The following is a 28,000-nucleotide window of genomic DNA, read 5'->3' on the forward strand; positions in this document are numbered from 1 at the left end:
AGGGTGTAATGATCAAATGTCAATTTATTTTGATTCAAGGCCAACCCCTCCCCAAAATGGGGGGTAACTTCCCACAGTTTTAAAGGTCAGTAACTCTTGTTTATTCAGACATAAAAATATTCTATCCTCTGCAGCATAAACAAGATACAAAGCAAGCAAGTAGCTGTGTCACCAGATACTAAATTATTTTTATATTATTTTATTAAGAATAGACTCACAACTTGGAAAACGGGTTAACGGGTTTATTTTGCAGCGGACTGAATATTAAATTAAAATGAATTGTTAAAAATGGCTTGAAAACAACAAGCAAGGATATTTTGAAAAAAGAACATCTTCAGGCTGTTTGCAAAAAGCCATTAAGACTGGGTAGAGGTTTCTCACATTTGATTGATCACATTTTGATTTAAATGTTGCTGAATCCTGATTAGCGCATTGAAATATGTAACATCCTCCTTTTCTAACAGAGCCCCGCCCCCCTCAAACCAGTGAGGACAGCACAGAGAAAAAGACAAATACAGAAAATTTTAAATAACGGAAACTGTTCTAACACTGGCAGACAATTGTGTGTACATGTAAGATCCCATTGCTCATACTAAGAAGCTGACTGAGGAAGCAGGTTTTTCAGGGTCTTTCATTGACCTGGGTTTTTTGAAAGATTGCCAGAGATTTTATAAAAACAGATGCTTTGCTCTGTGACGAGAATGTAGTTATAAGACATGAGAGGCACAGAGTGGAGCTAGATTCAGCCAGCTTCATCCACCTCAGCTTCACTGATAAGAAATCTGTGGACCCGCAGGTCTAAACTAAACACCTTTCTCCACTTGGATTCTTCCCAGATGAGAGTTTCCAGGTCAGTGACAAAGGGGACAGGGGCATCAAGATCCATGCTGCCGCCACAGCAGGCAGCAGTGATTCCTCCTCCTCCTCCTATGCAGTTGTCAGAGTGTGAAAGGGGGCGGAGGTGGTGGAGGGGATTAAAGGGTTTCGGATAAACTATTCCGAGGCCCTGTTTAAGTGCTGTTTCCCCCAGCCTCCTCTGCACGGAGGCACGTCGCCTTTGAAACCGGAGAAGCCTGAGTGTCTCCGACAATGTGAGCGCTGGGGCAGAGTGGGGACGGGCACCCGGAGGTCAGCAGTGTCCCACCAGTTTAGGCTTACTGATGGGTCTATTCAGCCCGCTGGTCCAAAACCTCACTGCTCTCACGTGAAAGGTGGTGAAGGAGGGAGGCCAACAGCTTCTCCCTGTCCATGTCCCTCCATCACTACTACTCCATATGGGTTACTCAAATCAACTTAGTGTTTTCCAAGTAGGGGCTATTTTAGACCTTGGATATCTTAACCCAAGCATACCAGCGCAGGTACAAGTGGAGGGAAACAGAAACAGTTTCAAACGGTTTGTTTTTCCAACTAATGGTTCAATGCCAAAATATATTAAATTTAGAATAATATAAAACAGAGAAATGCAGCAAATATAACAGACGCCGAAAACAGCAAATGTTATTTAAACGACTAGAATAATAAATTCATTATCAAAATTGTTGTTGTATCTCAATTTTGTTGACTGACTAAGCCCAGATGCTTCCCAGATGTGGCTGCACGCAGCTCTGTTCTGTCTCCGTCACAGTTCAAATGCCCACCAAAGAATTTCAGGAGTGGTGCGTCTTCAAGCAGTCTGTTCCTCAACAGACACATTTCCAAAATAGTTGTTTTGCTGACATTCTGGGTGTTTTACAAGCATACTGAAGAGTTGCAGTTGCAGCTCATCTATGATCAATGTGGTTGTTTTAATTACTGTACTACAGTATGCCTCGTTTTCTTGAGTATCTGTATCTGTCTTTTTAATAGTTCATACTAGCTGAAGGAAAACAACTGCATTCCTTCTTCTGCTTCACAGACTTTGGGGACTCAGGTATAAATCTGTACATTACGGGAGATTTGCTTATTTACTTTCCTGCCTTTAGTAAGATGAGAAAATTGAAACCACTCTGATGAGAGGGATAGCTTAGCTTAAAGACTGGAAACAGGGGGAAACAGCTATCCTGCTCTCTCCAAAAGGTAACAACATGTATCTACCAGCACCTCTACAGCTCACCAATACCACGGCAAGGGTGACTTCCTGGAGTTTTGTCATCACCGTGAGGACCAGTGGAGACCCAAGGAAGTCAGTGTGGCTGGCCAAGAGAAGTCCTGGCATTTGGCACATTGGCTTCATTGTCAGCAGATCGTCTCCGGCAGCCACAACAGAGCTGTAACACAACACAACCAGTGTGCCAGTGATTATTCGACTACTTCTTTCACCACTGCAGCCAAATTTAGAGGAAAGTATGTCCTCCAAACACGGGGTAGTTATCCACGGATGTGACTAACAGAAGACAATCTGGTGGTACCAGACTTGAGTTAATGCATTAAAAAAAACAGATTTCTTCATTTGCAGCCCTACTTAAACACTAACATCTAAGGAATATGGGGACCTCCATCTCTTATGTCTGTGTACATTTGACATCAAGTGTGCTCTTAGGGCTTTCAAGCTGTCACTGTCCCCTCTGCAGCTGAGGTGGATTCAGCTTTCACTCTTAAGGGCAGAAAATCTCTCTTTCCCCGTAACTTTCTCTTTCTCAGAAAGAGCCACTGAGCACACCAACAACAGTTTCGGGGCTGTTTACTTCTCTCTGTCTGGCAGACGGTGACACCCATTGAGGAAGTAACTCAGATAACAATGGCCAAAATAATGCAAAGTCATTGTCCATATTAGGTCAGAGTTGGCCAAGTTTGTGAGTTATGAGTATCAGTTCTGTATTCTTTAAATCCATGCTGTTCCTTGGTTGACCCGGGACCCGAGTGATGACCATCGTGTTAACAGCTACAGAAACGTGACCAAACAGAGGACATTTTTGGGTCATTCCAGTTTTTCCCCCTCACATATCGGCCCCTTGCTTCCAGGTATACATAAGCAGAAGCTTTCTGGGAAGCTCAGTCAGGAATGTGAGCAGAAATCAGTGGCCTTGCCAAAGCTGGCCACTCCCTGTTAAAGCTTTACAGTTAAAGGGATTTTCCATGATACAAAAATGTCAAGATGTTTCTCTAAAGAGGAATAATGCTACAGCATCAATTTAAGCCCTTACACGAGCTCGCTAGTTGCGTAAAATCCGGAGTCATGTCTTGTTTGTTGTTTGGATCTGTGGCAGGAATTCACTTTCACAACAGTTTTCAGTTCAGTTTTTGGCATATAGATGAATGTACACAGCAGATGGTGTTTTGTGTTACGTAACACCACTTTGGAGGAAGGAAAACATCAGGACAAACTTGTGCATTCAAAGTGGAATCCCTCTTAAACCTCGTCCTCCTCCGACGTGACAGATGGGTTGCACATTTTAAACTTCAGCAATATGTACGGTTGTTTTCTGTTTTGTTTGTTGTTGTGCGAGGGCATGTGATGGAAGCTGCTGCCAGCATGAGATCCTGTGACACCGCTGGCAGTGTCGGCAGCTTGCCAAGCCTCAAGGGAAAGTGGGTTGAGGAAGGAACTGCTTCTCAGCAGCAGAAAGAGTGCGGACTGCACCTTTAATCAACATAGTTTAACTCTCCTGGCCTTAATGAGCTTTTCCTAGATCATCTGTCATTTTTTCTAACTGTAAAATGATCACACAAAAACCTGACCAGGTTTCTGTGGTGATGTTTAAGAAGCCTCAGTGACATCAGTCCCAAACTGCTGTTTCAACTATCTTTTCACGCAAAGCCAGTCTATCTGTCTTTGGCATCAGAGCTGAAAAGCTCTGTTTACCAGAGGCAGACCTCCGCAATGAAACCTTTCCAGCTAAATGACAGGAATCCTCTGTTTACAGTACAGTTCTATACTCATATGACCATGAGCAACATTTCCCAGAATAAAAAAGGAAACCGAAACCTAAACAGGAGCAAGACAAACTGCCCTGGACTGGAGACCTCAAGGAGGTGGAGAGTTTATGGTTAACTGCTCCTCTCCTGGTTGAGACAGGAAATAGAGTTTCCATAGGAGGGGAACAGTGTGTTATACAGCAGCAGCTTTGGAACGCAGCCCAGACGGATACTCGTCAAGGTTAAAAAACAAAATGGGATTGCTTAGCTAACAGCCACTCCACTACTTATATTTCCCAGAGATGATGTTCACAGAAACCTGTGCCAGCTACTGTTTCCATGTGTAAGTTTAAATCTGACAGCAAAATGTTTTGGTTGACTTTTAGCTGAGTATGTGTTGGGACCTAACACAGGCCTGCAGTTTTGTTTCCCACTAAGTCAAGTCAAGTGAGGCCAAACTCGGAGCAGTAGTCATGGGTTACGTTTTACTTTGTAATAGGGTTTAAGATCAGGCATAATAACACAGGTCCCTGTGGCTTTAAGCTCCAGGCACTTCAGAAAGGCGTCATTATGCAAACAAACTGCCTATTACAACAGTACGTGCTCGCAGGCCAAAACCCAGTCAGCAGTTACTGCCTGATGCCTCCGCTCAGGTTTGCATTGCTTTTTATTTTTTCACAACACAGTAGCACCATACTGAAACAATCCGAGACCGCCAGTCTGTCAAAAAGCGCTGAGCGCCCACGACAAGTCTCTCAATCAATATCTGTCTTTAGACAAAGGTGCCAAGAGTCTTTTTTGTCTTTTTTTTCTCTTTTGGAGGATCTGGAGCCCTCTTCAAAGGTGCTTAGTTGCTTTTACCACAGTGCAATTCAAAGGGTCCTTGACTTTTTTTATGTCCACATTTAGAGACCTTGGACAGGTTGGTCTTCAGCTTCAGCAAAGACCACAGAAGAAAGGCAGATTTCAAAACTCTCATGACTGACACCCACTATGTGGGCTGTGGCATTGCCAAATAACAATAAAATCATAATAAAAACAAATCAAACTTATTTGCTTACTAGATCTACAAGTGTTTTCCTCTATTTGTCATTGCAATTCAGGAAGGTGCGCTACATAATCAGGTCAGGGGTTGAGGAGAGGGCTTGGGGAAGGCATTGAGGAAACTTCCCTTTGTGGGTAAAAATAAAGCCACTGCAGATAAGCTAAAGGAGCACCAGGCTGCAGAGCTAAAAGGCTGAACTGTTCCTGTCTGTCACACCACAGGCTCTCAGGTCCATGATAGTAGTGCATTTAGGTGACGGGAATTAAAGTCCGTTCAATAATGTCATCCCTTAGGGATGCGGGTAAACATTACGACAATCAAAATCTTTCAGTCACTTATCCCTCACTTCCCAAAACAAAATGATGTGTTAATGGTTGGCAGCAGTGAGAGGTTTTGGTGTCCAAGTAGCAGTATCAGTTATCTTTGGTCATTTTGAATTAAGGTGCAGTTTTTCTCTTTCATTTTTGACTTTACTTACATTTTGATGGGGTGAAGGGCTGTTAAAGAAGGAGGGGTATTAAAGCTCCAAGGACTTTTCCACAACAAACCGGCTGTTGTCTCCATCAACAGCTGGTCTGGCATCAGGACTCCATCACTTGTTGTGTCTCACAACACTTACTGACATTTCAGCTGCCGATGCAATCCAAATGGTATGCAGTGCTTCTATAGGAGCCCAGCCAAACAAAAAAAAAAAATCACACACCCGCTTCTTTGTCCTCAAGGCCTGGGCTCCTCCCACTTTCTTATTTTAGTACTTCCTCTATCCTCAAATGCCCCCTCGCCCTCGGCTCACTACCGGTCCCCTGCCGGCAACTACGACCATCTACAAAACAGTGCAATGTCTATTCATAGGCACACTGGGATACAAATACAGCACACAGAGGGAGAGAGGAACACTATGCACACTCATACAGTATGTTACATGTCCAACACGCACACACATACGCACACACAGACAGAACACAGAATACAGAGAAGTCAGCAGCAGCAGCAGCAGCAGCAGCTCTGGCCTGGTGGTGGTTGTGGTACAGCCTGCAGAGACAGAGCGGTGAAGACGGCTGCTGTTTGGAGGGCCAACAGGAGAGGACCAGGAGCACGGTGGCAATTTACTCCCATGTTGTTTAGGCTGCTCCTTCCTCCTCCTCCTCGTCTTCTTCTTTCCCAGCATCTCCACCTCTTCATCGCTTTGCTCTTACTCAAATGTGTACAGTGTGAGAGTGGAGGCGGTGTAGAGAAGCTCGGTCAGGTCGGGTTGGTTGGTGGTGCTGGGAGGGGAGGGCGTGGAAGAGGTTGGAGGAGAGGGGATGCTGGGTGAGTTTAGCCCGCCGCCTCATCATCCCCTTGCTCGGCCTCTTTGCGCTGGTTCTGGCCACCAGCGCTAGCCGCCAAAATCCTCTCTACAAAGTCTTTGGTCCGCCCGGCAACTAAAGGACCTGCAGTTGTCATGGAAATAAATTCAGGAAGTGTGATGGAAAGAAAAGGACAAGACAGACATAGCCGTACATAAAAACATACTGTAAGGGTAAATGTGCGAGGATTTTTATGTTTTATAAAATAGTTAACAGTACAGATTTAGTAAACACGAGATAAAGACATGATTAAGGACACAACATATTTTAAAAATAATACACACAAATGTAGGTGTTTTTATGGCATATTGGACTAACTGATCCACTGTTAAATAAAATAATTATGAAGCACACTGCTAGGATCGCAGAACATAGTCTAGGTTAGTATGAACTGCTATGAAGCTCCACAGGGACACATTTAATCATCTGGGGAGCTTCGGATTCATCGCGTAAAAGGACAAAATGTATGTATTTCTTTAAGATTTGGGGTGTTGGTGTGTTTGTGTTTCTCACCGCTGGACTCTCGGAGAATGTCTTCCAGGCGTTGGGTCATCCCTCGCTCATCAGTGTCCTCTTCCTCGCTGCTCTCCACCCGCAGTCGGATCACCTCCTTGATTCGCAGCAGAGCTCCCAACAGGTTCTCTGTGCGACGACAAAATTGTTCATGTCAAAACACAAAATTAGCACTCCAGGGCAGAAAACTGATGTCAAAGTAGGTATTCTGCTTCTGAATGTTGATGAAATTTTTCGATATCGGGACCAATACCTCTGATGCCAAAACAATACCTTACTTTGAAGAATAAATACTTTTTTCACAAATACTTTTGTTCATTAAACAAACCAAACTATTTAAACGCATCCATGTTTAAGGTTGTTTTAACGCAAGGCAGCCATTCAAGAATTTTGCCTAAATAAAATACTTTAGAATTTAACAGATGATTCTGACAAAGCATTTGATGCAAACTTTTGGTATTTGACAATTTTCGGATTTCAGTTGGGCCCTGCGATGGACTGGCGACCTGTCCAGGGTGTACCCTGCCTTTCTCCCGATGTCAGCTGGGATTGGCTCCAGCCCCCCGCGACCCTGTACGCAGGATAAGCGTTTGACGATGGACGGACGGATGGATTTCAGTTGGGACTGAGGTTTGATAACCAGCCCTAGCTACACATAGCATTTTGTTTCTCAAAAATACACAGACCACATTACCCAAAAACCCCTGGTGTTTCACAGGATGCAGAGGATGTTTGTTTGTTTTTAAAAAGCAAAAGGTAATGTACAGGAAAAGAAAAATTAAAGTAAAAAGAGAAGTCAGGGTGAAATAAGGGCAGTGGTGGCCTAAAGGTTAGAGAAGTGGGCTTTAGACCAGATGGATAGATTTATGTGTGGAAAGTGAAAGAGCAGTACTTGTCCCTCCCTCATTACTGCCACTTTGAGCAAGACCGTTAACCCCTAACAGCCCCAGTGGAGCTGCTCAGTGGCAGGGGCAGCTTTCAAGTGTGAATGTGTGATGATCAGACAGGGTGTTGCTGAAAAAGACATCAATGCTTTCTTGGTTAAATAAAGGTCACAAAAATGTGGATATTCTGTGCAAAGTAGACATGTTTACTGTTTTTGGTTAAAATACCAGCAACACATTCAGACTAGAAAATGACATAATGGTAAAATGAATCATTTCAGTCTGTTCTCAGTCTAAAGCCCCAAACTGTCTTCAGCTTCTCCAATCTGAGGATCTGCTGCTTTTCTCTCTCTTTTTTCAGAGGCTTTATTTATCATATCATTTATTTATATCATATATCATAAACTTAAAAAATGTGGGTTTTGGAGTGTTGATCAACAAAACAAACATCTTGGGTTCTGGGAAACTGGGATGGATTTTTTTCCCCACAAGATTTGGTTATTTTATAAAAGCTAATGAACATAATCAGTAGCTAGCTCACACACTGCAGTGGCTCCCAACTTTTGTTTGTTTACAGTTATTATTATTAACTTACTATTCTGTAATATGTGGTAAGAATTTGCTGATGAGCTATGCATGCATCTTGAAGGCACAAAAGTGAAACTTTTAGAGTATAACACTTATAGCGCCTTACAGGACCAGGATGTTTTCTAACGTGGCGGCTACTGCCCGCTAGTGCCCTGCTCTACTGTCCACACTACTACTTCATTTTGACATCGCGTCCATATCAGCTGTCTTTCCTCACTCCAGAACAGGATTTGTTTGATGTTTATCTCTGCTGCTGATACTGTGAATTATCAGTACCTTTCTATGATTCTGGCTCATGTGACCTAACGGCGCCACGACACTCCCTCCTGTCAGTATACATTATTCTCGTTTAGCTCTGATTCCTCTTTTGTCCAGTGCTCGTCTCAGCAGGGGACTGTGTGTGTGGGCGAAGGACCACAGGCGGTTTGACCATTTCTTGTTTCAGACCCCAAACGCTGTCTCTCTCTCACACACACACACAAACACAAACACACTGTAAATGAAGTCTGGATGTTTCCCGGCACTAGCTTGGCACTATATGTTTGAAGTTTCCTTTTGAATCTGCTGCAAAGCATATAAAGTGTGTTTTGTATAGATGCAAATTACAGTGGAGAGAGACCGAGAGGACAGAGAGAGCAAGTGAATGAGACAATAAAAAAAGGGAGGAAAGACTCACAGGAGCGAGAGGAGGGAGAGAGGAAGCGAGGGAATCTGTGAGGTTAAGCCTCGTGTGTTTCTGCTTCCTGCTTGTAGGGCAAAAAATGTGTGTGAGCCACAACTAAAGCCTTTGCAATGAAATGCCGGCCCGAGGGATCAGGAATGACTGGAATGTTAAAAAAAATGAGAGGAAAAAAAGGACAAAGGAAGTGGGACGCTGTTTGGGGTTGAATTCAAAGAAGTCGAACATAACCAGACGAGGAGGAGGAGGCAGGCAGGACCGGGCTGGCAGATTTTAGAGGTGTTGATTATCAGGAACAAGGTGAAGTCACCCTTCTCAGGTTTTTCCTCAATCAGTGTGTTTACATGGTCTTCAGTGGTCTTGTTATTATCATCTTTCCACAGTAACCTGATTTCTTAAACAGGGCATCGATCAATCAATTAAACATTATGTAAACGTGGTTCCCTTCGCTAGATACATTTTTGCTGGAGACATCTGATATATAAATAAACTTTTTAACTAAATGAGTCCAATGTCAATAAGGTTATTTATAAAATTTAGTCAAATTTACACAGCAAAGAAAAAAGGGTGCTAAATCCGTCCTCTCATGGCCAACCTTGTTTTCCTTTTAGAGTGATGACACTGACTCATACGCTGAGGCCTATTTTGTGAATCCTCACTGTCCTCAAGTCAAATCCTTGAACTGTCCATTAATAAATAAACAGTCTTATCTTAAGATTGACAGCACATTTCTGAGTTTATCCAATTTGATCCAAATGAGTTTAATAAAGCCAACACATTTCTCAGCAGAGCAAGAAGAATGTAATCCTTCAGTTGGCATTAAAATCATCAAAATAGGAGTTAGATGTGTGGTATGTGTCCAGTCTGCAGTACTGACCATACTCCTGGTTGAGCCCCCACAGCTTGATCTTGTTAGCTTCGTGCTGGGCCTTCTTCTTCAGCCGGCAGGCCCTGGAAAGAGGAAAAACAAAGCACCGTCATTCTCTGGATTAGGAAACTCTGTTCTAGTATTCCCGTTCTCCACGCGATCGACCTGTTACCGTGCCTGTGGGTTCACACTGAAAGCAGCTGGAGAGCGATGAGTGGAGGATGTATTTCCAAACTGTGAGGGAGATTGATTGGAGAGCTCCCTCATCCCTCAACTCCTCCAGCAGCCATTTGACACCACGACTCTACAGGCATACGGCCGGTTTGGTTTCAGAGTATTTGGGGTTGAAAAACGGCAGCAGAGAATGACTCAATCAATGCATGTAAAATATTAATGCGTCTCACGGGGACTATACTCTGCAGCGTGCAGAGAATTTCTCTTTTCTTGTGGCTGTGAGTCAGCTAAAAGAAACTTAAAGAAACAAAACACTTGCAGGCCAGTAGTGTTGGACAGAACACTCATTCTTTGTTTCTTTGCATGTTGAAATGCAGGATTTTGCCTGTCAGCCACATTTTTCTCTTTCCAATTTATACCACACTCCCTGCTGGTTTGGGGAGAATGTATATGACCACACAACAATTGAGCTGTTCCTAATCATTGCGGCGACTGGACTGATAAAGTACTGAGTATGCTCCAACTTGTACCGCAGGTTTTTTAATTTGTAATTGTGTTTCCCTACCTTCCCAAAAGCCCCAAGGTCCCTGCTCTCAATTCAAAACCAAAAATAGCCCCAAAGAAGACATGCTGTTGATTGTGATGGCTTACCTACAGCTGCAAATTGATTTAAGTGGCGTGCTGAATGAGAAGAAACCCGTGGCTGCCTGGAAGGTAGGAAAAACATATTCACCAAATTAAAAGCTTCTGGTACTCAAATGGGTTTGAAAAATGGCCACTGTGCTTTGTCTTTACGATACTTTGGAGATGTAGCCTTACCTATTCCTGAGATCAAACCTAGCAACCAATCACATGACAAGAGATGTCTGTAGGGAAAGAAAGACTCAGAAGGCGCACAGCAATGTCACTATGATGTGAACAATAAAACAGGCTATTTGACGATTCAGCTGGGGGCTCTCTGACCGATAATTTGATTCATTAACTTTAAAGAAATACTCCAACATTTTCATCACCCGACATCCTGGGCAACATGCTTATTCTACATCTTTACAGGAGCTATGAAAAAGTGGTGCTGGATGTTTGGTGACACAGTGTCCACTCTCGATCCCATATACGCCATAAGTTAACGTATTTCTACCACCATCAGCTCCTGACTGCAAACCATACTCCAGCTGAGATAATATACATTTAGATTGTGTGACCAAGCTAATACATAGATTGCTTTTTTTTTGGGACTGTGCTGCATCAAAGCTCAGCACTAACAAGACTATAAGAAGTTGGTCAACGGAGCCAAATCGCATTTGTCATGTCATTAAAGTTCGCCAAAGCTGCACCCAGACTTCTTCGCTACTGTGAGAAAATTGACAGATTATGGCAATTCCAAAGTAGTTAATGGTCTAGTTTAGCACAAAGTTACTGCGTGTGGTCATCTGTTGTTATTTCTATACATTAAGTTAAATACACAAGATATACTGAAGATTTGTATTAATTAATGTGGTCTAAAGCGGCGTACAAATGAGGTACAATCCAGCCACAGTATATCGAGAAGAAACCTCAACACTCAGTTCCACGAGAGCGAGAGAAGGATTGAGAAATAGAGAGAGAGATTAGGTGAAGAGGTGGGTCTTCGAACAGTGTTGCTGCTGCACTTAATCCTGTCTGTTAACTTGTTCCACCACTGAGGGACCACACAGGAGTTGTAGTGATTGTGTTTATAAAATATCTTTGAGCTGTTTGAAGCACCTTTGATGGAGCTAGGCTAACAGTTTCCACCGGCCACCAGTCTTTGCGCTAAACTAAACAAAACATGTCTTGAACCAGTCTTTGTACTGAACACAAACAGATTAAATTGATATCAATCTCCTCACGTAGCTGCAGCTAAGAAAGTAAACAATCACATTTCCCAAAATGATGGAGTATTCCTGTTAGTCTAGTCACTAGATCGGAGACCATGGCATGACCTTTCCGCAGATAACTGTGTTTTTTGTTGGCGCGTCCGGCCAATGCGGAGGCACCACAGCTAAGAACTGGGCGAGTGTTTTTCCTCTACGACCGTCTGAACGCCCCGAGTAGATTGTTTTTTGAGAAGCTCGAGAAAAGAATGGGAGAGACTAGTGGCGGTTAAGATAATCCCACTGCTAACTCTGACCCGTTCTCAGGCAGCCACAAGAATGACAGCACAAAAAAGACGTGAATCTTCACAGAGGAAATTCCTGCATATTAAATTAAAACATGAACTCAGTCACATTTCAGTACAAGTAAAGTACACCGTGACTTTAACCGTGCACTTCCCATCAACCCTCGCTGCCTGCCTTAGCTTTCTGCTTTTTCTTCATTCTCCCTCCAACTTTCTGTTTGATGGCGTGTTTGTGTCGTGTTTAATATGTTTGGAATAATAAGATATTCCCAGAGTCCCTCTCCTCTTTAAATTGCCTGTAATAATGTCCTTTCCTCCAAATTCTCCGCCTCCCTTCCTCCCTCCTTTCTTCCACAGATGAACTCTCTATGACCCTCCCTCCTCATCTCCCTCTTTGTCTGCCTCCTCAAACCTGCCCTGATTTCCGCCTATGCAGCCTTTCATTGTTCCTTCCCTCCATCTCATCGCCTCTGTAGTTTCCCTCTGCTTCCCTCTATCTTTCCTTTATTTATCATCATGCTCATGTTCAAAGCAAACTCATTAAAAAAGTGCCACTCAACTCAAAAATACACTCATGACCTACATTTTAAAATCATTTATGTTGTGTCTGTCATCCTCAGGGATATCTTTTAATGTCTTTAAATGTAAATTTAAAATGGAAGAAAGCTTATTATGGCTTTCTAAGAGGGGGAGTTTTTAAAGGTCATCTTCAGTATGGTACACTGTGTTCCACTGGGGATGGGTTGAAATCAAATGCTTCCTGACACTTCAAGAAACTGGAATTAAGACAATTTTCAATCTAGTCAAATCAGCAATGCCTTAAATTCCAGTAAGATTAGATGTATTTTTTTCAATGTATTCTTCTCTTCTTCTGTCCTCCACAAGCACTATTAGAAGGTCAACCACTTGAATGCACCACATATGTGAAAACCGATGTTGCCAAGGCTAAATACTGCAGATACCAAACCACGGAGCCCTGCAGGATTCTTTTCTATTTTTTCTTTTTTTTTTTTTGCAAACGATTTACAAACACTGAAAACTTGAAAACTCAAAATGCCCACTCATGACTGGCAAATCGATACAGAAAGTCTCCTGGGTGCAGAAGATGTAGGAGGGGAGTAAGTGGTGTCTGCTACCTGGAGGCCAGCTTGTTCTTCTCCTTACGGGACCGGGCTCTGGCCACAGCGGGCAGGTCGTTGACCGGACCCATGCCGTCGATGGCAGCGTTCAGCTTCTCCAGCTGCTCCCCGATGTTGTGGAGCTTCTGGGGGTTTGGTGTCAAGTCGCTGGCGTCTGTCTTGCGAGCTTTACGGCGCCCTTTTTTGCCTGTACAAAAGGAGGATGAAATGACTTCAAAACAGTCTGAAAAAGCCTTTAAATCCTCTTTAATTCACTGTTGTTGCCCATAAGTCCAAATTTATGCTGTGCGGCCAAACGTTGCTCAGATGCACCTAAATTTGTCTTAAAATTCTTGTTAGCACCCCAAATTCTAACCATGCTGTCATCTGCAAAATGTTAAGAAATGGCTGAAGAAGACTTTTTTTTTTTTAAATTGATTTGATAGTGCAGCTACAAAAATGACATCCTGCCTTATAACATCTCAATAATGTTTTTCCTTTAGATTTTTGTGATTTAATTGTACTGGATCAATGGACAGCATTGTGTCAGATTCTTCTGCACAAGGCTGCCAAACTGCTGCACAGCTACAGTTGTGCCTGACATTAGACTCACTTGTCAGGGAAATGCTGAAAAATTCAGATTTTGACATTAAATTTGTATGTAGGGCACATGCCTGAGGGTTCCAATCTGATTTGTGTCACATGAGAGAAAAGAAATGGGACACTTTCTGCTTCAGTGTGAATGTTGCCTTAATGACTCCTGCAGCTAAAAGGCTTTCATTCTCAGACCAGCGGTCAAAAAACAACTCCATGAAAACATCTTGTTATTTTTACCTAATAAGTTTATCAAAATTTCCATAAATAAATGATCTTGTTCAATGATTGATCTATTAATGGTCTGATCGTTTCAGCACTTTGCCAGTGAATGACAGTGAGTCAGTGCTGCAGTGTTCTCACCCTCTCGGCGGTACAGCGTGCTGGGTAGAGTGCTGGAGCTCCAGGACAGAGACCAGTGGACGTCTCCGCCCAGCTTCTTCTTTGTGGCTGACTCTCGAGCACGTCGGTACTCCCAGAAACAGCGACGCTTCGACGGGCGCTCGCCTGGCTGCCTCACTGTCTCGGCCTCCACCTCTGAAGGGAAACACATCCAAACACATGCACGCAGAATTTAGAATTTGAGCACTAATGCAAATGCAGTAAAGGATTTGCACTTGTGTCACATCTCTTCTCACTTTCTATATATTTCAGTGTAGCTGACTGGATTTTCATGATGTGAAAAAAGCTGATAACATTTCTTAAAAAAAAATCAACCAACACGGGGAAACATGGGGCCCTGAAAACAATACTAATCTAAAGCATTACTTAATAAGCAATTTAGAAAAAGAATATTCATTGGATAAAAAATAGATAACTTTGCTATTCTCAGATCTTTACCACAAACGGGTAAATAATGTTAAGTTTGGTTTAAGCATGGTGCCACAGGAAAGACCATGTTGTTATCTAAATCAAAAGGTCAGCAGGAAAGGGTTCATGGACTTGCATGGCAGGGCGGGGTAGGGCTGGGCGATAAAACAATAATCATGATATAATAATGAACTATCACAATAAAATTTTATTAATAATAATAAATGTTCAATATATCGTCAGTAAATGTGTGACTGAGTTGATTTGAATCACAAACAAATTAGAACTTAATTTTTCTACTATTAGATATTTATTTTCTGAGGAAAAAGGACTGAAAAAAGATTTACTAATCATATTTTTTGAAAAAGGATTTATATCATAATAGTTTTGAATGTTCGACCTCAGATATGTGAAGTGTTCCACAGTTTGGTGTTTGTCACGTTATGACAATAAAGAAAAGTTCAACCACACAGTTAGCCATCTGGTTCCTTCAATTTTCAGGAGCAAAAATCAGCGTTTAAACTTGACAGAAATAATGATTTGACATTTATCGTGATAATTATCAATATCGAATGGTATGAAACTTTTTATCGTGATTACAGCTTTGGCCCTATCGCCCAGCCCTACAAGAGGGTGAGGAAAAGCAAGAAGAAATGGCACGACTTAATCTAAACGATCAGGATTTATCCCCTGAAGACGGTTATTAACTACGACAAACTTCATGGAAATGCATATCAGAATTCATCCTCTGGGTACTATGAATTTCTGTCTATCAAACAGTGGTTGAGATATTTCACATTACATCACTGCTAGTCTGGCTAAAGATGACAACAACAGAGAAAACCCTGCAACTTTCTTTGTCAAAATGATTTCCTCTCTGTCAGCAGTTTACAAATGAGTTTCTCTTTTGCTCTTGTTTCTTTGACTCTGATTAACCTGTGATAACATGTATCATAACTTCTCCCTCAGATTAAAAAGATTACTGCATCACTCTGGTGCAAGTTTTAGTTTCATCCGCTCGTCGTTTTGATTCCAGAAACACAACTAGAATTCGACAAATAGGGTTTTACAACGCATCATCATCATTTTTTGACCTGTATCTTCAAGTATCATTTTCACGCAAAAAAAATTCCAGTTTTTATTATTATTGTTTCCAAAATGTATTCTTAGCACGGCAGAAACTGAAAGCTTGAGAAATGGCATTTAGAAAATAAAATATTCAATCGATCACTCTCTTTTTATGATAAAAAAAACAACAATTATTGAACGTAAATTGTTTTAGATGTTGCATCAGACTCACTTGAGGTTTTGGACCTACCATAGAAAATCAGTGATGCAATGATCCCAATACAAAATTAAGACTCCGGGCAGTTTTATTAAATATATTATGAAGAAAACAGACTGTCATCCATTATTACGGAGGTGGACAACATTGACAGCCATATATAAGATAATTATTAGAGGAGAAATACCCTTCAAGTTAACATGACAGATGAACCCTAATCATAACTGACAGGTATTAATGTTTACGTTTTCCTGGTATCAAATCGTGCTGTGAACCCTAATCCACAAACACATACTGTATGTCCCAATGACAAAGTCACCACCAGCTAAAACTATATGCATGTATGCTGTTTCAGAGGCAGACACCTACACGAGCACACAGACGTCACAGCAGATTAGCCTCAGGCGCGCAGAGCCATGAATAATGGTATCATAAATAATACAACATGCAAAGCTCCACCAGCAGGAGAAGAGAAGAGAGGCTTCTTCAAATCCACCAGAGCTGAGTTAAACGGAAATAAAAAAACAAGCTGCAAATAATGAAAATAGAAGCGGGATTAAATCAGGCTGAAAGTTAATAACCATGAAGTCCTATCCTTGCCATCAGCCAGGGATGTCCATTTCTCACACACAAATGCACACACACACACACACACAGAGAAAGATGGCTTATATAACATCATGTGGTCTGGTCCACGATTGTCTGCCCTGTTCCCTCAACTCAATCTTTTGCGCCATGGCTCTTTTTTTAATAGTTTTATACACACACACACACACCTACATAATACTCCTAAACCTTCTGTCCAGTCTCCTAAACACACTTTTCCATCCATCACACAGCCCTTTGCATTCGCCACAGGCTAACAGTAAGAATAGCTCACACACACACACACACACACACACAGAGCCACAACAATAGAGAGCGACAATGGTGTCTTGCGACTGTCGAAATATGACCCAGGCCGGTCTTTGAGAGTGAGCCAACGACCTCTCCATTACCTTGCAACAAGAGTCCTGAGATTTGTTTATTTAATGCAAGGACGACCAGAGAGAGAGAGAGCCTGGGAAAAGATGGTAATCTGAAGTGAAGTCAGTTTGTTATCTAATACACGTGTTTATATTTTGTGTCCTGTGGTCTGGACGTGAAATCACCTCTGGCATTAAAGCCCTTTAGCTGATACTCTAAGCTAGCAGTTAAATGCATTTGAAAAAAAAGTTGTTACCTTTGTCAAGAAGCCTTGAATGTAGTCCTGTTTAGTCTGTATATTGATTAGCAATTAAGGGGACGCTCCAGCAAATTATCATTGTACTTTCATAAAATTGAAGGACTCAAAAGAGACAAAAGATTAAAAACTGATGCAGCAGAGGATGAGATATCCCGATTTTTAGTCCCTAGAATAGGTTAAGCTCCAAAAACACTATACTGCTTGACAGGTTAAACATTTATGACACATTACACATGACTAGCAAACTGAATGTAACATCAGCAGAGTGCAGTTTAAATTAAAAATTATTCATAAGCGAGACTATAGGCCAAAGAAGTGACTTGTTTTTTGGTGTAAAGAATTTGGAGGATTTTTTTCACATTGGGTGATAGGGACTTCAGTTAGTGGTATGGAAAAGTAAATCATGAGCAAAAATCATTTATCAATCTAATGATTTTCTGTTAGTATGACTATCTTTATGCAGGTCTGAATTCAGAGGACGATTAAGCATTTCTAAGCATTTTCAGCTGATAAAATAACAAATCACAGATCTGTGTAGCCTCGGGGGAGGGATTCGTTCACTGGGCCATAGCAATACTGAGGTTTTTATAACAATGCCTTGTCCAGACTAGCAAGAATAAAACTCCGGTGGAGGAATAATGATTGAAATTTAGATATATTGAAAATGCAGGAACAAAAATTTCAGAGGGCCAATTAACCCCAGTCCTCAATGATAGCTACTGTCCTGTGTGAGTGTGCGTCCTCCTTAAATTCACGTTAACATGGTGCAAATGTGGAAGAGGAAGGTTAAGTCAGTAGCAACTGGACTTGGTTGAAGATACTTCAAGATGTTTTGTCCATAATCCTACAGGCTTCATCAGTTCTGAGTCACAAAGTAAACATTTTCTCACAAAAGTTTTTAGGTTACAAAATAATTCAATGAAAAGTTTAATTGGTTGTGCTGATTCGTCAAAATTGTGATCATATTTTGTAATCAGTCATTTAAACAAGGGCAAAAATATGTAAAACAAATCATATTGTGATTATTTTGACTTACGAATCCCAATGGATTGAAAATTGATTGAATGAAATTTTAGATTTTATTGTAACTGTAAAAAAAAATTAAAATAAATAATAATAATAATAAAATGATGCCAATGAGATTTTTGCTGCGGTCTGTACTAGAGGGTGACACAGGAGTGTATTTTCACTCCTGTACCATTCTGCTCCCACAAAAATACTCCTGTACAGTCCCACTCCCATCCCGTTCCTGACAAAAAAAAATAAGGAAATAGCATTTAATGATATTGGAACTGCAAATTTATATATAAAAACAGACCTATGATTATCATCTTGCCAGCTCCCATTGACTTATTTTCCTGTCCCCGACCCAGTCCCGTAATAAATAGTGAAATTGACTTCCATCCCACGGGAATCCCACAGGAATCCACGTGACCCGCAGGATTCCCGAAAATGTCAGCCTCTGGCCTATATCAAACAAGCATGTTTCCTCACGTCTGGAAAATATCATCTGTAGCACCACACTAATTTATGATGGTATGTTGTGACACATTTTACCTTTATCAAAAAACTGCAGCTCATGAGATTTGGATATTGCACTTGGCCATATTGCGATTTCCATTATATATTTCAATTAATTATCCAGCCCTTATCGTAACCAACAGTTCTGTTAAGAGGTTTTTAACTTGAAGTTAAATTCACTTGGAAGCTCTACAGCGTCCGTGTACTGTATATGTACAGACATGAATAAAGGAAGTGAGTCAGTCTATGTATAGTGTTTGCTTGGCAGTCATCATGTAGTTGACCTCCATTCCAAACATATGACTGAAATGCATTTTGGCAGCAACCTTCTTCCTTGCAGCAGGTGAATGCACAGTCAGTCACGCAATGTCAGTTGGGAATAGTCAAAGCTGCAGCACCGGAAATAGCTCATGCACCAGGGCTGCAATTAACAATTATTTCCATTATCGACTGATCTGAAAATTAGTTTCCAAATTAACCAAGTAATTGCTCATCTATGAAATGACAGAAAATATGAAAAATGTCCAGTTTCTCAGAGACCAGGTGGACGGCTTCAGAGGTCTTTGTTCTGTTCGTCCAACAGTCCAAAACCTAAAGATTACCAGTTTACTGTGATGTAAGACAGAGAAAAGCATCAAATCCTCAAACTTGAGAAGCTGAAACAACCAAATCGTTGGCATTTTTGCTTGAAAAAAAAAAAAAGGTTAATCAATGATCAAAATAACTGCAGATTTAACTAATAAGGTAAGTGATTCAGCTGCACTGTGCACATACAGTACTTGTGAATGAGAGAGAAGTGAGGTATAAAGAAAGAATGAGACAAGAAAAACAATATTTTTGGTAATGAGCCACCTACTGAATGCATTGCTTTTGAAGCTGCTTAAAAATCCGGCTCCTACTGTAATGGCTGTTTAACGATCTGTACCAACTTTCATACCCTATTTAACATGTTCAACTACAAGCCCCCGCAACCCTAACAAAGACAGCAGCGTGGCGGTTACAGATGGTATTTGAATACATGAAGAGACTCCAACCCTCAAAGCCATTTCATAACAGTAAAATTGTAGCCACTGAAGCGGCATGTTGTCCGGGAATTACACCCGCAACTTTGGTATTTAATGTGCCTCTGCTCAGCCAACCAAGTCTGAGGTCTCGTCTGGACCTGAGACAGATTGAAATGGTTTCCGTGTGGGCAGACAGGCTGCTGGCAGCGCCGTGATGAGCTGAGATGTCCTCGCCACACAGATACAGACAAACTGAAAGCAGAACTCACCACATTCAGTTTCTGAGGAGCTGGAGAGTTCAGCTTCCACTGCCGTCTCCTCTGCTCCCTCCTCTCCTTCTTCCTCCTCCTCCTCCTCTTCCTCCTCCTCCTCCTCTTCTTCCTCCTCCTCCTCTTCCTCATGCTCCTCGTCCTCGTCGTCCAGATCTAGCTCAATCTTGGTCTGGTTCTCCTCTCTGCCCCGCACCTCCTGCTGTGTCTCCCCCACCCTGACCCCCTCTGTCTGGGAGTTGTGACGGGGCCCCGCCCCCAGCTCCTCACCCTGGCTCAGGGAGTAGTTGTGCTCCTCGCTGCAGTGCTCCAGAGCCAAACCTGCAGCAGCTGCTGCCGCCACCGCTTCCTCTTCCTCCTCCTGTGCCACTTGATACACCTCCACTGTACGCTCCCTCGGCATCCCCCCATCCTGTCCTCCTCCGGCCGCTCTTCCTGCAACACATAACTCCCTTTCTGTTGTTGTGGCAACAGAGATAGGCCCCTCCTCCCTTCCTGCAGCAGTGGCCTGGACTTCCTGGGTGATGGGAGGTGCCGTGTGTCTGTTCCTCCTCCTCCTCTCCTCTTCCTCTTCCTCCTCCTGTTCCTCCCGGCTTCTCCCCCAGCGGCCCATCAGGACGGCCTCCTCCGAGCAGGCCAGCAGCTCCCCTCCCACCCCGAGGCCCAGCTTGGTGTAGCGAGCCATCTCATCCAGCGCAGACACGTCCCAGCGCTCCGGGTGCAGGTCCTCACCAAAGCCACCGTCGTCCACCAGGTCGCTTAGTAACTCAAAGGGCCTTTTTCTTGGTGATGCCGGGGAGCCCAGCATGAGGAGCACGCTCTAAAAGGGGACAGAGACGCACTTAAATGTGTGACTGATTGGAACAAACGTTTTTCCAAATCCTGTATTTTTAACATTACTCCTGTACCACACGTCAGCATGTGCTGTTATATTACAGGGGGCGTTCGGTAATAAAACATTTGCCCTGCTGCTTGGTAATTAAACTCATTGTTCCAGGCTGCATTTTAGCCATTGGCAAATTTTAGAAGTTTGTTTTATACATGGATAATCTACAGGAAAATCATGCTTCTTCATCAAAGGAAGGCTCATAAAATCATCCAGTTTTCACAGTCTACATAAGAAATAATCTACACAGACAGCTCTGACAAGTCACAAAGTTTTGACCTCATTTTGTAATGTGCTCAGGGAAAACCTTCCAGAACCTGAGATGCATAAATTAACTTTAACCCAAATAGGCCTTTTTCACTAAAAACTTTTTTTACACGTCACAGCAGAAAGAGCACAGGCTTAAATTTTTAAATGAATGAATGCTGAATTCCAAACATTACTACAATAACAAGTCAAATCACTTCTGTCTTCTTTCCAGGTATCATAATCAAGGTCATTATTCAATTTTTATAGAAAATACATCATACTCTTAAAAAGCCATCAACTCACTTCCCCAGAAAAATAATGGCCATATTTTGCTCTTCTCAAACAAACATTTTCAAGCATATTCAAAGCCCTTGAAGTCTCACTATGAGCCATGTGACTTGTGCCTCTTTTCATCATGTGTCTTCTCACCTGGTCGTACTCAGTCCTGCCCCCTTGTGGCGACATGGCCAGAGGGTAGGGGCTCAGCAGACCCCTGTGTCCCCCGTAGGCCTCGCCAAACGCAGGCTCCATCCCATTCATACCCGGCTGAGAGGGAGGAAGCGCAAACACAAAGTGAGAAAGGAAGAGCACAGTATGATTCAGAGTTGATGGGTGACATCGACTGCAGGTTTCAGAGGTGTTCCTACTTTACCTGAGGCATGCCCGAGGCGTGAGGGTGTCAGGTCGCAGTCACAACGTCAGTTCAAGTGAATTCTGCGGCAAAAAACATAACCAAGTTAAAATCTGAACATTGAGATGAAACAAGGAGACAGGAAAGAAAAACATGACGACAGGAGTCGAGGCTGTAATATACCTAAGGTTGAAAGTTGAGAGGGTCAAGGGGTGGAGGTCTTTTCACATGTCGCAGCCCTGCAGCTCTCAGCCTCCCAGCCTGGAGAGAAGAAAGAGCAGAGGAGGAACGGGAAAGGAAGAAATCAGACATGGTCTTAACAAAGGCCACAATGCAAATTGTACTGTAATAAAACAGTGAAAGTAACCGTTAAAGCTGTAGAGAAGTAAGAGGATGTAATGTGTATCTGTATAGAGTCTACAGTACGAGCTTAACGTAGATATTGTCAGTTTAACAGTTACATTGTTTTACAGCACAAGTTAGACAGTTGTCACTGAATTTATTTTGTTTGATTCATCACAATAAGAAGAGTTGACAACAGTAAAGAAAACATGCAGGCTTTAAATGTGTCATTTCATGCTTTCCTGCATTTCTACTTTTTTAAATCTATCACCGAAAAAACTACTCACAGAAGTAACCTGTGAAATTCAGTTTTGTTTTTTGTTTGTTTGCTGTGATTTTTCTCGTATTCTGTGCTTATGAAGTTAAACATCAATGTGGTTAGATCTCTTATTTTCTGTTCATCCATGGCAGCTATTGTTGCTTACATTAGCAGGCTAGTTTTTCTATTAATACATCTATTTATTCAACATGAAAAAACATGGTGCTGCTACTGCCAGAAATGTAGGACATATCATTTCCTGAGAAAGACCTGCCAACAATCAGTATTTAAAATAGTAAATGCAGAAGCTTTTGTGCACTAGATAAAGGTTGAATTTTACTGTGCAGAGTAGCAAAGTATTCGTGTTACATTTGTAGATGAATATGTGGATAATTACCAACTTGAGGACAACATTTGTCATTTCAGTACTATGTGTTGTTACCATCACAAGCTGCATCAAAGAATTACTTTGGTGCTCATTTGTTGAAATTGACACAAACTGCACAGGAAGACATGAGCCGCAAAGGAGGAGAGTTTAGAAAAAGATAAGGACACATATAAAAACAGGTTAGAGCTCAAGTTAAACATTTCTCAGAGGCAAATATCAACTCACTGTTTGTAGACACAGGAGGAAGCTAAAATGTAACATTTAGCTCAGGCTTAACATTAGCACACCTCCAGCTAACTGGAAAATGTGCTAAGCTAGCTAGGTTAGCTGAGTGTCAAGTTGAATTTAGCAGTGAAAGCTTGTGTCATGACTGCCATTGATGTGAATGAACAAAAAAGACAAGTCATTACCCTGCATAATTTGTCCTTCTCTGCTACACAGTTTTACAGGAATAAAACTGGAGTTATTTCATCAATTTCGTACCGTCAATAACTCCCATGAAAAGACCAAAACATGACTCAAGCAGGAGGTATTTGTTGGGGACTATTTCCTCTAATGGATTAATACATATTTGATGCTCCAGTGAGTATTTCAAGCAGCAGGACGGTGGATGTGGGACTGAGACAAAATAAACTACAGTGTGTGTGTTCACGGTGATGTAGGCACGTGTCAACCAGTGAAGCAGAGTGGCTCATTCGTGTGTTTTTAATAGTTTTTGGAAAACAATGGAGCTCTATGGAACAGAGGAAGACAATATATCAAGATACAAACACAATACTTGTTAGTGGGATCCATTCATTGTTGGGTTTGGTCATTTCATGCCATTTCTTGACAATCCTTTATCCTAGCTAACTTGTCCTCTAAAGAACTGCGTCTTCCGACTCCACCCAATACGGTTAAAATCGACCAATGAGATCTTCTCTGCCTGCGGAGGAGCTCTGCATCAGTTAATGTTTGTGTAACCAAAACTCATATTCTCCACTAGCGACGAGGCCACAGCGCAAACTACTGATCAGACCGAGCTCCTTTCAGACAGGGACATGATGAAACACCGAGCAACACTCCTACACACACACACACTGAGGGAACAATGCAGACCTACTGTTCAGTACCTGTGGAAAACCAGGAGAAAGCAGCTCACACTGACCCCGGTTCAGTGATTCGAGAACAATGCCATAATACGTTCTCTGTGGATTGACCTCAGGCACACAAGAATGAGGAAATGAGGATTGGCTGGGCGGTTATGACACTACCTTGGCACGCCACATGGAAAACTGGTATTTGGCAGACGGAGCAAGCCAGCTACCAACATGCTGTGTACACAAACACTTATCACACATATACAGTGTTTTGAAGTAGATAACAAACTAGTGGAAGGAATGTAATAATCCCAGCAAGCTATGAACATACAAAGGATACACCTCTTTATCAAGAAGTTCCAGCAGTAGTGTTAACAACAAAAGCATTTGAGACAGAACGCACTGTGAGTTTACGTAAGAATTCAGAATGTGGACATTTTCTGTCAGCAGTTTGCTTGCATCCACGGTGTCGTTTATGAGTGTTTCTTCCCTTATTTAAAATAATAATTTTAAAAGATCTGTTTACATGCAAATACGTCCCTTAGTGCAAACAATAGGGTTACATGCAAACTCACCCTCCCTTAATGTCGTATGTGTTTTTACAAGGTAAATTTACACAGTCAAACCAATGTACCTAACACAGAGTTATTTATATTTGTTCATACTTCGGTTGATATAAGTGCCTCTATACAATAACAATCCTGCAACAACAATCATTTAATGTGTGTTGGTTCAACATAGGCTTAGTCCAAAGGTCTCCATGCTCATAAACACACTCTGACAGGCAGAGTTCACGTAAGGCAACAGGGAAACAAAAGGAAATTGCTTCATCTAAACCACTGTGGGTCAATAACCATTGGCTTTACATTCAGCCAACGATCCCTTTAGTCTTTGTAAACAAGACTCCGCAAGCAAAGCAGATGCCAGCACAACTGCGGCTTACAGTATGTAACAACTAGCCTACGCCAAATACATAGCCTACTGACAAAACAAACACGAATGTTTACGTTCACAGTGTGGTAAGATCATGGCTCATGTAGTGCAGGTTGTGCATGACAGAAGTTACTTGTACTTGTTACACAGACCAGTCCACACAGGACATTTTAATGCCTTAACCTTACCACAGGTTTGGTCATATCTAGTGTGTGTTACTAATGCACTGGAGCAATTATGCTGGACACAGAAAATGCTAACTAAAAATGACCCCATAGCCTTGCAGCTTGTTATGTAACACAGGGCAGGCTGTTCAGATGAATTTGCATCATGCCATAATGTACCACCTAGCAAAGCATTGCTATATTTTAGGGCTGCAAAGATTAAACAAGGTTGATAAAACAAGGCCATCACAATTTCCTCAAGTCCAAGAAGATGTATTTAAATTGCATCAAAAATCCAACTATATTATGTTTACAATCACATAAGCTGGAGAAATGGGCAAAAAGAAACAAAAAACTGTTTGGCATTTTTGCTTGTAAAATGACTTTTTTATGAATGAATTTTTTTTTTAATATATAAAATTCAGTTTTTATATCCCATTAGTGCTCTGATGTGTGTGTAGTTTCAAATGAACTTAAGATGTTTATATCCCATATGTTATCTCTTCTTTATGAAAACTTGTTTTTATAGTAGTAACTTTCAAAATAAAAGGTATACAATAACTGCTAGCTGGGTATAACCATAGGTTATAACGCACAATTACTTGAAATCAAACACGTGCCGAACATATGTAGGAGTGGAAGCGAGTCATTGTTACAGTGGACATGAGACAAATTTAGTGCATGAGCAGTCTGACCAGACAATGAACCTTTAGCAGCTGGAGGCCTCTTTAGAAAAAAAACCCTCCCAGTATGATTGAAGGCAGCGCGGTTACGGGCGGATGGAGGTTACGCATGGAGAGACGACAACGGGTTAAGAAAAAAGTAAATTAGACAAGAGTCCATAAAGAGGGTGTGATGGCGGGGAGTATGCCCGAAAACAACAAGGAAGAGACGGGAGAGCAGGGGAGGAGAGACAGCCTGGTGTCGGTCTGTCTGGGAGGCTAATTTGCCAAATTAAAGCGAAAAAAAAAAAATAAAAATCTGGGTTGAGGACAAAGCTCCGTCTCGCCTGGGAAATCTCCCTTTTTCTCCTCTTGAATCCCAGCAATTTAATAAAAAGAACAAACACCATAAACGACCTGGATGCGCCCCCTGTCTCTCCTCTCCGTGTCCTTGGAGCTCCGTTTCCCGTAACGGATGGAGAGCCAAAGTGGCCCCGTCTGCCGCCCCTCACCTCGCTCCGTGTCCATGCTGTGCGCGTCCGGCTCTCCCCGGGAAAACAAAACTGTCGATGTGCCGATGAACCGATCAGTGCAACAGAAGTGATGATGGGGCATGGCGGTGTGCGTCCGCACAGCTGGATAGAACAACAGCAGCACATACAGAGGCAGAGCGGGGAAGAGAAGGTGCCATGGTGGCAGCCAGCAGTGTGTCCCGCATGGCACGGCGAGCCGAGGAGCCGCGCTTCCACATCCAGACCCTCTTTTCTGTTTCACACTGCACATTTATCACAATTCATGCATTTTTATATTTTTAAATAAAGCATTAATTCCTACCAAAAGCAGCCACCACGCGTCGCGAAGTATCCAGCGGAGACAACAGGGATCCTTTCAGCGCAAGACAACAATAAAAATGGGGCGCAGCTGGCAGTGCCACCGGATGTCCAATATTAATTGTTAATACGGCCGATTTCTGAGCATGTGGATCGGCTTCAACGTTTAAAAGGTCCTACTACATGCAGATATAAAGTATGTTTCTGTGCACGCTACCTCGGGCATTTGTTAAATATTAAAGTTAACGCGAAGAATAAATCACAATCACAGAACAACTTTGGCTGCTGTTCGTCCACCTGCAGGTGCTGCTGCCGATTGGTGGTGGTGGTAATGTTAAAGGCCCAGGCAAGTTGTACTCTGTGTAGGACGTATAGATTTATTATAATAAAATTGTAAAGTTTGCCACGGAAAAAAACACAAGTGGGAGCAATTTTATTTTTCTAAATATGCGCAAGACTACGAGAAACATAAGCAAAAATGTATTATAAGTAGCTATACATGCATAATGCATGGTGGAAATCGTTGCTAAATGTTATTAAACACTAGTTTTACAATATAAATATGTTACAAATATACTAATAATATAATATACAAATAATGTTTCCTGGGATCAATCTCATATTTCCAATCAGTCTTTAGATATGATGCATTTAGAATATTTCAAGTGTAGTTCAGTGCCATGCATGCTACTGTGTGTAAATCCGTGTGAAAGTAGCCATTTTTATCACAGAAGACCGTTAAAAGCCTTGATAATTTGTCCTCTCTATCGCGTAAATATTTGTCAATAACTTCCCAGTCGTTAAACTTGGTGTAAACGCGCATATATTTGCCTATGGGCAGAAAGCTGTGAGGTGTGCTTTACCTTATCGCGTGTCCTCGGATGTCCCCACGGAGTTAAGGCTCCTCCGGACCGGGGTAAAATGTCGGCCTCGGCCTCTCCAGATGAAATTATCACGCACCATCCACAGAGAGTAGAAGCGCCCGCATGGACAACAGCAGCGGCCGCGCAGCCCAGAAATCCCGTCCAACCTACAGCCACATGCAGGAAGTTAGTTTACAGTAGTACCGAGCTGGCCTATATGGCGGATAAACGGGACAGAGAATATGGTTATAGGACTGTTAAACACCCCCCTCGCCTCCACCGCCACCTCCTCCTCCTTATGCCTCTCACTCCCCTCCATTGGTGCGGAAGCCTACCGTTGAGATGAGCGGGTGGGAGAATAAAATCCGCCACCTCTCCCCCGAAGCTAAGTCCTTTATTAAATAAAGTTTTACAGGCTTGTGCGGCAGACCCCCTCTGTGGTTCACGTGGTGCGGTCCGCAGGGCGCACAAACCCGGACAGGAGGACACTTTCTCTGCCGGTTTAAACCCACTTCTTTTTTGGGACAGAGAAGGAGGCACAAGCGTAAAGCGAGAGATGGAGGGCGTGGATCCGCGAGGCTGGGAAGTGTTCTATAGGCTATGGGTCTTCTTCGTTGTTGTTGTTGTTGTTGTTGTTGTTGTGTACCAGTGTTGCTGTTGTTTACGCAGCTACATGTTGCAGGTGTCGGTGGACCGTCAATGTGGAGGAAGGCGCTGTGAGTGACTAACCTGGTTGAAATGGGAAGTGTGTCAGCTGTAAAAACAGTTGTAGCTCTCATCGGCGGATTGGGGGCACGTGAGTTCACGTATAATCCCG

The 28,000-nt window shown here is 42.3% G+C and overlaps 1 protein-coding gene across 2 annotated transcripts; it reads right to left on the minus strand.

The window, feature by feature from the left end:
• Positions 1–6: 6 nt before the first annotated feature.
• LOC123970237 (CREB3 regulatory factor-like) lies at positions 7–28,000 on the minus strand. Of its 2 annotated transcripts, none has more exons than XM_046048208.1 (11): positions 27,913–28,000; positions 27,184–27,350; positions 21,847–21,924; positions 21,685–21,746; positions 21,462–21,578; positions 19,898–20,717; positions 14,147–14,320; positions 13,208–13,397; positions 9,770–9,843; positions 6,742–6,870; positions 7–6,312 (listed from the first exon to the last, which is right to left on the minus strand). In XM_046048208.1, exons 4-11 carry the CDS (start codon positions 21,691–21,693, stop codon positions 6,197–6,199), a joined length of 1,629 nt encoding a protein of 542 aa, XP_045904164.1. In that variant the 5' UTR covers positions 21,694–21,746; positions 21,847–21,924; positions 27,184–27,350; positions 27,913–28,000; the 3' UTR covers positions 7–6,196. The 2 variants fall into 2 exon arrangements, with proteins under 2 accessions (XP_045904164.1, XP_045904156.1); XM_046048200.1 differs by lacking the exon at positions 27,913–28,000 and adding an exon at positions 27,519–27,896.

This window comes from Micropterus dolomieu, linkage group LG01, assembly GCF_021292245.1.
Source record: "Micropterus dolomieu isolate WLL.071019.BEF.003 ecotype Adirondacks linkage group LG01, ASM2129224v1, whole genome shotgun sequence".
Classification (NCBI taxonomy): domain Eukaryota; kingdom Metazoa; phylum Chordata; class Actinopteri; order Centrarchiformes; family Centrarchidae; genus Micropterus; species Micropterus dolomieu.

Coding starts and splice junctions, on each gene's coding strand:
- LOC123970237 (XM_046048208.1), bottom strand. Junction 20,718..21,461: donor GCAGGACTGAGTACGACCAG/GTGAGAAGACAC, acceptor GTCCCCTTTTAG/AGCGTGCTCCTCATGCTGGG. Junction 14,321..19,897: donor CTCCTCAGAAACTGAATGTG/GTGAGTTCTGCT, acceptor GTTTCCCTTCAG/AGGTGGAGGCCGAGACAGTG.